At 43.1% G+C, this 13,419-nt stretch overlaps 1 protein-coding gene across 1 annotated transcript in view; it reads left to right on the top strand.

Annotated features, from left to right (window-relative positions):
* slc39a14 (solute carrier family 39 member 14) overlaps positions 1-13,419 on the top strand; it is a 54,957-nt gene that overhangs the window by 32,949 nt on the left and 8,589 nt on the right. The window contains exons 6-7 of the mRNA XM_039013789.1: positions 164-286; positions 8,707-8,856. Coding sequence (XP_038869717.1) covers positions 164-286; positions 8,707-8,856 — 273 coding nt within the window. The remainder of the gene's footprint in view (positions 1-163; positions 287-8,706; positions 8,857-13,419) is intronic.

The raw sequence follows: 13,419 nt of genomic DNA, 5'->3' as shown, positions 1-13,419 counted from the left end.
GATGCAGCCATAATTGGCACTCTTCCCATGTAATAGTCCCTAGCTAGTTCAATCAAGCCAATTCTAATTTTTACACAAATCCTTTCACTGTCAGATGTAATACCCTGTTATTAACCAATTTAACTGATGCGTTATAGTTAACTATGTATATTGTCCTCCCTAGGCATTTGGTTTTAACCCTATGGTGGACAACTATGTGTCTAAGTCCACGGTGGTGTTTGGAGGGTTTTACCTCTTCTTCTTCACTGAGAAGATCCTCAAGATGCTGCTCAAACCGAAGGATAAGGTGAGTCCGCGTTCAACAACTTTTGCTGGTATTTGTTTTGGGTACAGCGAGGTAAATGACAAGGGTGCACAAGGATGACAAACATGAGATATGTCATTTCTTTCACCCTGTCTGTTTTTGCATGGTTTTCAAAAACATGACATTTGTTTGCCTGGTGCAAATGTGTGACTAATGTGTGAACCTATTGGGATTGGTCAGAAACCAGAAAAGTGTTATGTACTGCACATGCATTATAAACTCAGCAAAAAAAAGAAACATCCTCTCATTGTCAACTGCGTTTATTTTCAGGAAACTTAACATGTGTAAATATTTGTATGAACATAAGATTCAACAACTGAGACATAAACTGAACAAGTTCCACAGACATGTGACTAACAGAATTGGAATAATGTGTCCCTGAACAAAGGGGGGGTCAAAAACAAAAGTAACAGTCAGTATCTGGTGTGGCCACCAGCTGCAATAAGTACTGCAGTGCATCTCCTCATGGACTGCAACAGATTTGCCCGTTCTTTATGTGAGATGTTACCCCACTCTTCCACCAAAGCACCTGCAAGTTCCCAGACTTTTCTGAGGGGAATGGCCCTAGCCCTCACCCTCCGATCCAACAGGTCCCAGACGTGCTCAATGGTATTGAGATCCAGGCTCTTTGCTGGCCATGGCAGAACACTGTTGGATCGGTACATCCGAACATCACACCTGCGGGACAGGTACAGGATGGCAACAACAACTGCCCGAGTTACACCAGGAACGCACAATCCCTCCGTCAGTGCTCAGACTGTCCGCAATAGGTTGTAACCGCCCCAGACCTGTCTTGCAGGAAATCACGCACAGAACGAGCAGTATGGCTGGTGGCATTGTCATGCTGGAGGGTCAGGATGAGCCTGCAGGAAGGGTACCACATGAGGGAGGAGGATGTCTCCTGTAACGCACAGCGTTGAGATTACCTGCATTGACAACAAGCTCAATCCGATGATGCTGTGACACACCGCCCCAGACCATGACGGACCCTCCACCTCCAAATCGATCCCGCTCCAGAGTACAGGCCTCACTGTAACGCTCATAACTTCAACGATAAACACGAATCCGACCATCACCCCTGGTGAGACAAAACCGCGACTCGTCAGTGAAGAGCACTTTTTGCCAGTCCTGTTTGGTCCAGCGACGATGGGTTTGTGCCCATAGGTGACGTTGTTGCCGGTGTTGTCTGGTGAGGACCTGCCTTACAACCTATTGCGGACAGTCTGAGCACTGACGGAGGGATTGTGCGTTCCTGGTGTAACTCGGGCAGTTGTTGTTGCCATCCTGTACCTGTCCCGCAGGTGTGATGTTCGGATGTACCGATCCTGTGCAGGTGTTGTTACACGTGGTCTGCCACTGCGAGGACGATCAGCTGTCCGTCCTGTCTCCCTGTAACGCTGTCTTAGGCGTCTCACAGTACGGACATTGCAATGTATTGCCCTGGCCACATCTGCAGTCCTCATGCCTCCTTGCAGCATGACTAAGGCATGTTCACGCAGATGAGCAGGGACCCTGGGCATCTTTCTTTTGGTGTTTTTCAGAGTCAGTAGAAAGGCCTCTTTAGTGTCCTAAGTTTTCATAACTGTGACTTTAATTGCCTACCGTCTTTAAGCTGTTAGTGTCTTAAAACTTCTTATGGCTGCAAGCCCGATGTCGGTACACTCATGACAACAGCCAGCTCAAGTGCAGGGCGCGAAATTCAAAATATATTTTTTAGAAATATTTAACTTTCACACATTAACAAGTCCAATACAGCAAATGAAAGATAAACATCTTGTGAATCCAGCCAACATGTCCGATTTCTAAAATGTTTTACAGCGAAAACACCACGTATATTTATGTTAGCTCACCACCAAATACAAAAAAGGACAGACATTTTTCACAGCACAGGTAGCATGCACAAAGCCAACCTAACTAACCAAGAACCAACCAAACTAACCAAGAAACAACTTCATCAGATGACAGTCTTATAACATGTTATACAATAAATCTATGTTTTGTTCGAAAAATGTGCATATTTGAGGTATAAATCAGTTTTACATTGCAGCTACCATCACAGCTACCGTCACAAATAGCACCGAAGCAGCCAGAGTAATTACAGACACCAACGTGAAATACCTAAATACTCATCATAAAACATTTCTGAAAAATACATGGTGTACAGCAAATTAAAGACAAAGTGTTTTACAGCGAAAACATAATATAGCATTATATTAGTTTACCACAATAGCCAGAAACACAAGCCATTTACCAGCAGCAAAAGTTAGCGATCGTAACAAACCAGCAAAAGATATATAATTTTTGACTAACCTTGATAAGCTTCATCAGATGACAGTCCTATAACATCAGGTTATACATACACTTATGTTTTGTTCGAAAATGTGCATATTTAGAGCTGAAATCAGTGGTTATACATTGTGCTAACGTAGCATCTTTTTCCCAGAATGTCCGGATATTTTTATGACACTCACCTATTCTGACCAAATAACTATTCATAAACGTTACTAAAAAATACATGTTGTATAGGAAATGATAGATACACTAGTTCTTAATGCAATCGCCGTGTTAGAATTCTAAAAATAACTTCATTACGACATCCAGCTTACGTTATGGCGAGAGAGTGCCCAAAATCTGGGCGCAAACTATTAGTAAACATGTTCCGACGGATATATGAAATAGCATCATAAATGGGTCCTACTTTTGATGATATTCCATCAGAATGTTGTACAAGGGGTCCTTTGTCGGGAACAATCGTTTTTTGGTTTTAGAATGTCCTCTTCTCCAGTCAATTAGCACGGAAAGCTAGCAAAGTGGCGCAAAGCTCTCCTTCGTGAACAAACGCAGACAACACAACACGCCTAACGTCCCGAAAAAAATTTCAATAATCTAATAAAACTATATTGAAAAAATATACTTTACGATGATATTGTCACATTTATCAAATAAAATCAAAGCCGCAGCTATTAGCTGTCTATAACGACAGCTTTTCAGAAGGCAATCCCCGGGTACTTCTCGCGCCTTCCTGAAAACAAAAAATTGGTGATACGTCATGCCAAGAGCTCTTATTCGGCCTCAGATCAAGTTATACACTCCATTTCTTCTCTCACTCCCTATTGACATCTAGTGGAAGGCGTATGAAGTGCATGTATACTAATACATATCAAGCACATTTATAGGCAGGCCCTAGAACAGAGCATCGATTTCAGATTTTCCACTTCCTGTCAGGAAGTTTGCTGCAAAATGAGTTCTGTTTTACTCACAGATATAATTCAAACGGTTTTAGAAACTAGAGAGTGTTTTCTATCCAATAGTAATAATAATATGCATATTGTACGAGCAAGAATTGAGTACGAGGCCGTTTGAAATGGGCACCTTTTATCCAGGCTACTCAATACTGCCCCTGCAGCCCAAAGAAGTTAACGACCTTTCCACTGGTGCGCGTTCATTAATTGTTTATGGTTCATTGAGCAAGCATGGGAAACAGTGTTTAAACCCTTTACAATGAAGATCTGTGAAGTTATTTGGATTTTTACAAATTATCTTTGAAATACAGGGTCCTGAAAAAGGGACGTTTCTTTTTTTGCTGAGTTTATAACCTTATAGACATGACCCAATACACCTGACCATATTGTAGCGTTTCTCAGCCCAATGAACCCAGGCTTCAGGACCAACAGTCATCTAGTATATTTGTGCCAAGACGAGATCACCTGATTTCAACTCGTCAACTAATTTATCGTAACACCTTTTGGCTAGTTCAATCAGGTGTGCTGGTGTTGGAATTGAACAAATGTGAAAAGACCGGTATTCCAACTTCCAAGAAGACTCGGTTGAGAAATCTTGTTCTGTAGCGGGGCTCTACGGTGCTCATAAACATCCACTAGTCTCGACCAGGGCTTTTAACACACACCGATAAGCATCCGCCCTTTAGATGGATTAGAGAGATATTACTGTTTGCATTGTGACAATGTGGATAAAATCATATCAGACGAGGCTGGTTTAGCTTGTGTATCAGGGCGTTGGCTTTATGAACAGTAACAGAACAGTTGGCCTTCAACTGAAACGGGTGTGGAATGCTGCCTCTGCTTATTGCATCTGGGATGATGACGTCGGATGTTGTTGGGTCTGTTTGCTTTGTGTCGTGTAGCCTGGAGGAGACCTTACTTGGATGTGAGTCAATGACACATTCATAATTACACGTGTACTTAAAACAGACTGAAGTGAAGTAGACACCTGCAACACAAGTTCACATTCAGAGACGACAAAAAGTATTCACATCCCTGGACTTTTAACACGTTTTGTTACAGCCTGAATTTAAAATGGATTAAATAGAGATTTATTTTCACGGAGCTACCTACAATGCCCCATAATGTCAGTGGAATAATGATTTTATTTTAACAAATGAATTCAAAATAAGTATTCAACCCCTTTGTTATGGCAAGCCTAAGTTCAGGAGTACAAATTTGCTTAATAAGTTGCATGGACTCACTCTGTGCTATAATCGTGTTTTAATGTGATTTTTGAATGACTACCTCATCTCTGTAAGGTCCCCCACACATCTGTAAGGTCCCTCACTCGAGCAATGAATTTCAAACACAGGTTCAACCACAAAGACGAGGGAGGTTTTCCAATGCCTCGCAAAGAAGGGCACCTATTGGTAGATGGGTAAAAATAAATAAAACGCAGACATTGAATTAGGCTTGGTCAGTATACCGGGCTATTTGGAAAAAGCCATGCTATGGTTAATACAGTCTATAGCGTCACAACTATTTATTTTAATATTTGTATCAACCTTTTAAGTTAATACCTGCAGTCAACTTGTGCAATACATTAGATTAAGAAGATGTTCTTAATTTCACCTGTCACATTATGAAGCACGTCATAGTTCCCCAGAACAGTTGAGCCAGTCACGTGTTCATTGTAAAGAGCACAACAAGAGAAAGCGGTGAGTCTGTGGCGTTCTGTCGGTGAGTCTGTGGCGTTCTGTCGGTGAGTCTGTGGCGTTCTGTCGGTGAGTCTGTGGCGTTCTGTCGGTGAGTCTGTGGCGTTCTGTCGGTGAGTCTGTGGCGTTCTGTCGGTGAGTCTGTAGCGTTCTGTCGGTGAGTCTGTAATGGGGACTTTAGAGTTTAATGGACTCACCGATAGACTTACTGATAAAACGCTATGGACTCACCGAAAACTGAGGATGAATCAACAACATTGTAGTTAGTCCCAAAATACTAACCGGAAAGACAGAGTGAAAAGAAGCCTGTACAGAATAAAAAATATTCCAAAACAAGCGTCCTGTTTTGCATCAAGGCACTAAATACTGCGAAATATGCAGAATGAAGCTAAGCACAGGCAAAATCCTAGAGGAAAACCTGGTGGAAAGCAGACAACCAAACACTGAGAGACGAGTTCACCTTTCAGCAGGACAATAACCTAAAACACAAGGCCAAATCTACACAGGAGTTGCTTACCAAGAAGACAGTGAATTTTACCTGAATGGCCGAGCTACAGTTTTGACCTTATGTATAAAAAATATTACCCCTTTTTTCTCCCCAATTTCGTGGTATCCAATTGGTAGTAGTTAGTCTTGTCGTCCTCCGAAACACAACCCAACCAAGCCGCACTGCTTCTTGACACAATGCACATCCAACCCGGAAGTCAGCCGCACCAATGTGTCGGAGGAAACATCTGGCGACCTGGTCAGGGTGCACTGCGCCCGCCCCGCCACAGGAGTCGCTAGTGCACGATGAGACAAGGATATCCCTGCTGGCCAAACCCTCCCTAACCCAGACGGCGCCGGGCCAATTGTGCGCCACCCCATGGGCCTCCCGGTTGCGGCCGGCTGCTCGAACCCAGAATCTCTGGTTGCACGGCTAGCACTGCGATGCAGTGCCTTCGACCACTGCGCCACCCGGGAGGCACAGTTTTGACTTAATCTACTTGATAATCTATGGCAAGACCTGAAAATGGTTGTTTAGCAACCAATTTGACAGCATGAAGAATTTAGAAAATAATAATGGTCAAATGTTACACAATCCAGGTGTTTAAAGCTCTGACCTGCTGACCACACCGCTCGCGTCGTGTGCGCTGCAAAATAAATGTACACATGCATGTTATTCAATCATTGCACCCACACTGCTTGTGCATGTCAACGAGCGGAACCAGGCGCTACAAAAGAACTTGGTTCTATTTGTGATGCTTGATGTGCTGCAAGTCCTGCCTCTTCCAACTCCTCATTTAGTTTTTAGGAGCGTATCCCCACGTGGGTGATTGAAAGATGAACTGCGGTCCACACTCCAGTCCAGTTGGTGGTGGTAATGCACCTTAAAGTTGGTTGCCAACCGCCATATAAAGTCCAAAGAAGAAGCCTGAAGGACGAGAGATTACTAGAAACAAACTTTTAACCTTTTACGTGTGGATTAATTGTCGGGTAGAGGACCTTGTGCATTTCAGATAAAATAACAACGCAATGTTTATATCCCAGGACAGATTAGCTAGCAACAGCAAGCTAGCTAGCTAAATTGCCATAAATGTTTATTGCTTTTCGACCTGTCCCCAAATGAATATAGTTGGTTCAGAGTTCTATTGATATTTCAACCTGCGTGTCCCGATCGCGTCTGGTGTGGGTGATCAAAACCAGCATGTGCGCCATTTCGCAAGTGGAGGCACGTGCTCGTGCTGTCTGGTCAGCATGTTAGACTTACCCAGAAAGACTTGCCGCTGTACTCGCTGCTACAGGTGCTTCTCCAAAGTATTGACCCAGAGGTGTGTGTGCACTTACTTAAATTAGATATTTCTGTATTTCATTTATAATAAATTGGCTCTTTTAAAAAAAAAAAACTTTTTCACTTTGTCTTGATGGGGTATTGTGTGTAGATGATGGGTGAGAGAGAAAATGTTTTAATCCATTTTTGAATTCAGGCTGTAACACAACAAAATGTGGAATAAGTAAAGGGCTATGGATACTTTCTGGAGGCAGTGGAAGTGTCCTCAGGGCTTTGTGTAATGAAAGGGGAATACCAAGTACGTTGTACAACTGAAATGTGTCTCCTGCATTTAACCCAACCCCTCTGACTCAGAGAGGTGCGGGGGGCTGCCATAATCGACATCCACGTCTTCGGCGCCCGGGGAACAGTGGGTTAACTGCCGTAACTACTTTCCTCTGAAGATATTCTAATTTATCAGCAACTACTGTACGTGCCAGACTAACCAGCAAGGCGCCGAGAGAGGTGCTTCACATTGTTTAGTGTGAGAATGGCATCTAAGGCATGTACAGTAGCCACGGATGATGAATGAGAACACCTTCCAGGAAAGAAACCCGTTTGATTTGGAGCGACGGTGTGAACTGCCTTAAAAAGATGCTTCACATTGGTGCCATTTTTTCCACAGTAAACAATCAAGCCATGAAAATGAGAATGTAGAATAGCGACATGAAAGAACACTACCGTCACTGCACCTGTCTCTGTAGCCCAGGGAAAGTCCCGGGAAGGTTGCTTAGCGACGCTAGTATCAGTGGATAGTTTTAATCTGGTCAGTAGTGTTTGATGAGATGTCTATTTGATGCGTTGCTATGACCCAGAGTAACCCCTGTATGTAATAGTGTATAATAATATGCCATCTGCCTTATTGGTCTGTTGTTGACATTGTTTGAGGTGATGCTTCCTCCTATTGGACCTTCAGCATAGTGCAGCTTTGAGCCATATGATTAAGACCTGATGGAACAGCCAAGCCAATGTAATACCTTAACTAACACGGGTCAGGTGTGGCCTCTTAAACCAATTATATGGTCTACTTGACCCATATACTGTACAGGGGCCTACTGAAAGCTGTGCTTGAACGTGGCGTCGTTAAAATACTTTTCATGTGACTTGTATGGACTTCTGATTCCCTTGCTAATGGTCCTCGCTCTCTCTCTCTCTGCTCTCTCTCTCTGCTCTCTCTCTCTCTCTGCTCTCTCTCTGCTTTTTCTCTGCCCTCTCTCTGCTCTCTCTCTCTCTGCTCTATCTCTCTCTGCTCTCTCTCGCACTCTCTTTTTCTCGCTCTCTGCTCTCTCTCTCTCTCTCTCTCTCTCTCTCTCTCTGCTCTCTCTCTCTCTGCTCTCTCTCTCTGCTCTCTCTCTCTGCTCTCTCTCTCTCTCTGCTCTCTTTCTGCTTTTTCTCTGCTCTCTCTCTGCTCTCTCTCTCTCTGCTCTCTCTCTCTCTGCTCTCTCTCTCTCTGCTCTATCTCTCTCTGCTCTCTCTCTCGCACTCTCTTTTTCTCGCTCTCTGCTCTCTCTCTGCTCTCTCTCTCTCTCTCTCTGCTCTCTCTCTGCTCTCTCTCTGCTCTCTCTCTCTCTGCTCTCTCTCGTTCTCTCTCTCTCTCTGCTCTCTCTCTGCTCTCTCGTTCTCTCTCTGCTCTCTCCCTCTCCCTCTCTCCAGGGCCATGACCACAGCCATTTCCCAGCCAACGGAGACATGGAAGAGGGCGTGACAGAGAAGCTGCAGCAGAGTGGAGAGGTGGGGCTTAACCTGCCCAAGGTGGACGGAGGAGAGGGGGACCGCATGCTCACCCCTGCACTGACCCCACCGGTGAGAGAGAGAGACACACACACACACACACTCACCTCCGCACTGACGCCACCGGTGAGAGTGACACACACACACACACACACTCACCTCCGCACTGACCCCACCGGTGAGAGAGACACACTGACCCCACCTGTGAGACAATTTACATTGAACTTTTTTGTAATATAGTTTAGCATTCATCTTAAAACTTCTTGAGAATACAGGGGGTGCTATTTTCCATTAGCATAATTTGCTCTACAGATTAAACTGCCTCTTATTCAATTATTGCTCTTACTACATGCATATAAATAATACCATTGGAAAGAAAACAATCTCTAGTTTCTAAAACCGTTTCAATTTTGTCTCTGAGTGATACAGAAGTCATTTCACAGCACTTTCCATGACCAAGAACATAAAATCAAGATGTGTTATGCTGGCTTCAAAGCTCTGCCTATATATGGTCGTGCCCCCTATGACCCGAAACACACCTCATTCGCCTTCCTCTGGGTGTCAAGAGGACGTCAGAGGAGAAATTCTTTGTTTATCTGGTACTGACGTGAAATAAGACCTATTTCTTTGGCGTGACCGACAACTTCCGGTTTGCTGATTCGCACGAGTTGGAGCTGCGATTGTGTACTGTTTTGCTGGCGTTATGGATGAAAACTATCTCCGTGTCGAATTTTGTTTGATACATGTGACCATATCAACGTAATGTATGTTTTTTCAATATAGTTTAATCAGATTATTTGAATTTTTTTGGGAGTTTTGCGGTGTTCCGTTGTCACAATTTATTTACATTTGAGAGATCTGTGCCACTCGACCGGTACCTGTGCTAAATGGAGTGGGAAAGGAAGATTTCTGAACGGAACCAACGACTCATCTTGACAAAGGACACTTTGATCAACATTCTGATGAAAGATCAGCCATAGTAAGACCCAATTTACGATGTTATATCATATCTGTTGTGCATGTGAACTGGCCGTGGGCGCCTAGCCGAATCTGCCTGGTATAGCTATGCTAATTTAGCGCTACATTTTGTTTTCGTTATAAAACATTTAATAAATCTGAAATATTGTTTGGATTCACCAGATGTTGGGCTTTCAATATCTGTACGCTGTGTATTTTTCTGAAATGTTTTAAGATGAGTAATTCGTTATATGACGTTGGTCTCTGTAATTGTTCTGGCTGGGTCAGCACTATTTCAGATTGCAGCTGCAATGTAGAACTGTGATTTATACCTGAAAAATGCACATTTTTCCAAAAAAAAACTATGCTATACCATAAATATGTTATCAGACTGTCATATTATGAAGTTGTTTCTTGGTTAGTGGCTATATATATTTTTATTTAGTCGAATTAGTGATAGCTACTGACGCAGGAAAAAGCTGTTGGGAGTAAAAAAAATCGTGTCCTTTGCTAACGTGGTTAGCTAATAGATTTACATATTGTGTCTTCCCTGTAAAACATTTTAAAAATCTGAAATGGTGGCTTTATTCACAAGATCTGTATCTTTCATTAGGTGGCTTGGACTTGTGATTTAATGATATTTAGATGCTACTATTTAATTGTGACGCTATGCTAGCGATGCTAATCAGTGGGGGGGGAGTGGGGGGTGATCCCGGATCCGGGTTGGTGACTCGTTAAAGTTAAGATACTTTTGGTCATGTAGTGTATGTGGACACCTGCTCGTCGAAGAGAATTAGTGAGGTCTGGCTCGCAGTCGGCGTTTCAATTCATCCCAAAGGTGTTCAATGGGGTTGAGGTCAGGGCTCTGTGCAGGCCAGTCAAGGTGTTCCACAGCTATCTCAACAAACCATTTCTTTATGGACATCGCTTTGTGCACGGGGGCACTCCACAAAGTTGGAAGCACAGAATAGTCTAGAATGTAATTGTATGCTGTAGCGTTCAGATTTCCCTTCACTGGAACTAAGAGGCCAAGCCTGAACCATGAAAAACAGCCCCAGACCATTATTCCTCCTCCACCAAACTTTACAGTTGGCTCTATGTGTTGGGGCAGGTAGCCTTCTCCTGGCATCCGCCAAACCTGGATTCGGCCTGCCAGATGGTGAAACATGATTCATCACTCCAGAGAACGTGTTTCCACTGTTTCAGTCCAATGGTGGCGAGCTTTACGTCACTCCAGCCGATGCTTGGCATTGCGCATGGTGATCTTAGGCTTGTGTGCGGCTGCTCGGCCCTGGAAACCCGACGAACAGTTTTTCTGTTGTCGTTGCTTCCAAAGGCAGTTTGGAACTCGGTAGTGAGGGTTGCAACCGAGGACAGACGGTTTTTACGTGCTACACGCTTCAGCACCCGGCGGTTCTGTTCTGTGAGCTTGTGTGGCCTACCACTTCGTGGCTGAGCCGTTGTTGCTCCTAGACATTTCTACTTCACAATAACATAACTTACAGTTGACCGGGGCAGCTCTATAGCAGGGCAGAAATTTGATGAACTGACTTGTTGGAAAGGTGGCATCCTATGACAGTGCCACATTGAAAGTCACTGAGCTCTTCAGTAAGACCATTCTACTGCGAATGTTTGTCTATGGAGATTGCATGTCTGTGTGATCGATTTAATACACCTGTCAGCAGGGGGTGTGGCTGAAATAGCCAAATCCACTCATTTGAAGTGGTGTCCACATTTTGTTGTGTATGTACAGTACCAGTCAAAAGTTTGGACTCATTCAAGGGTTTTTCTTTATTTTTACTATTTTCTACATTGTAGAATAATACTGAAGACATTAGAACTATGAAATAATAGGGAATAGTGTAGTAACCAAAAAAGTGATAAACAAATCAACATTTTATGTTTGAGATTCTTAAAGTAGCCACCCTTTGCCTTGATGACAGCTTTGCACTCTCTTTGCATTCTCTTAACCTGCTTCATGAGGAATGATTTTCCAACAGTCTTGAAGGAGTTCCCACATATGCTGAGCAGTTGTTGGCTGCTTTTCCTTCACTCTGCGGTCCAACTCATCCCAAACCATCTCAATTGGGTTGTTTTCAGGTGATTGTGGAGGCCATGTCATCTGATGCAGCACTCCATCACTCTCATTCTTGGTCAAATAGCCCTCACACAGCCTGGAAGTGTTTTGGGTCATTGTCCTGTGAAAAACAAATGATAGTCCCACTAAGCGCAAACCAGATGGGATGGCGTATCGCTGTAGAATGCTGTGGTAGCCATGCTGGTTAAGTGTGCCTTGAATTCTAAATAAATCAGTGTCACCAGCAAAGCACCATCACACCTCCTCCTCCGTGCTTCACGGTGGGAACCACACATGCAGAGATCATCCATTCACCTACTCGGCGTCTCACAAAGACACGGAGGTTGGTACCAAAATCTCAAATTTGGACTCATCAGACCAAAGGACAGATTTCCACCGGTCTAATGTTCGTTGCTCGTGTTTCTTGGCCCAATCAAGTCTCTTATTGCTGTCCTTTAGTAGTGGTTTCTTCTCAGTAATTCGACTATGAAGGCCCGATTCACACAGTCTCCTCTGAACAGTTGATGTTGAGATGTGTCTGTTACTTGAACTCTGAAGCATTTATTTGGGCTGGGATCTGAGGTGCAGTTAACTCTAATGAACTTATCCTCTGCAGCAGAGGTAACTCTGGGTCTTTCCTGTGGCGGTCCTCATGAGAGACAGTTTCATCATAGCTGTTGATGGTTTTTGCAACTGCACTTTTTCCAGATTGACTGACCTTCATGTCTTAAAGTAATGATGGAGTGTCGTTTCTCTTTGCTTATATGAGCTGTTCTTTCCATAATATAGACCTGGTCTTTTAGCAAATAGGGCTATCTTCTGTATACCAACCCTACCTTGTCACAACACAATTGATTGGCTCAAACGCATTAAGAAGGAAAGAACTTCCACAAATGAACCTTTAACAAGGCACACCTGTTAATTGAAATGCATTCCAGGTGACTACCTCATGAAGCTGGTTGAGAGAATGTCAAGAGTGTGCAAAGCTGTCATCAACGCAAAGGGTGACTACTTTGAAGAATCTCAAATATAAAATATGTTTTGATTTGTGTAACACTTTTTGGGTTACTAGATGATTCCATATGTTATTTCATAGTTTTGATGTCTACACTAGTCCAAACTTTTGACTGGTACTGTATATACACTACCGTTCAAAAGTTTGGGGTCACTTAGAAATGTACTTGTTTTTGAAATATATACATTTTTATTTTTTTATTTTTTTGTCCATTAAAATAACATCAAATTGATCCGAAATACAGTGGAGCCATTGTTAATGTTGTAAATGACTATTATAGCTGGAAACGGCTGATTTTTTTTATGGAATATCTACATAGGCGTACAGAGGCCCATTATCAGCAACCATCACTCCTGTGTTCCAATGGCACGTTGTGTAAGATAATCCAAGTCTTTTATTTTAAAAGGCTAATTGATCATTAGAAAACCATTTTGCAATTATGTTAGCACAGCTGAAAACTGTTCTGATTAAAGAAGCAATAAAACTGACCTTCTTTAGACTAGTTGAGTATCTGGAGCATCAGCATTTGTGGGTTCGATTACAGGCTCAAAATGGCTAAAAACAAAGACCTTTCTTCAGAAACTCG

Source organism: Salvelinus namaycush, chromosome 18 (assembly GCF_016432855.1).
Source record: "Salvelinus namaycush isolate Seneca chromosome 18, SaNama_1.0, whole genome shotgun sequence".
NCBI classification, from domain to species: Eukaryota; Metazoa; Chordata; class Actinopteri; order Salmoniformes; family Salmonidae; genus Salvelinus; species Salvelinus namaycush.
The sequence above is the reverse complement of the archived record's forward strand: the minus strand, read 5'-3'. Positions and strand labels throughout refer to the sequence as shown.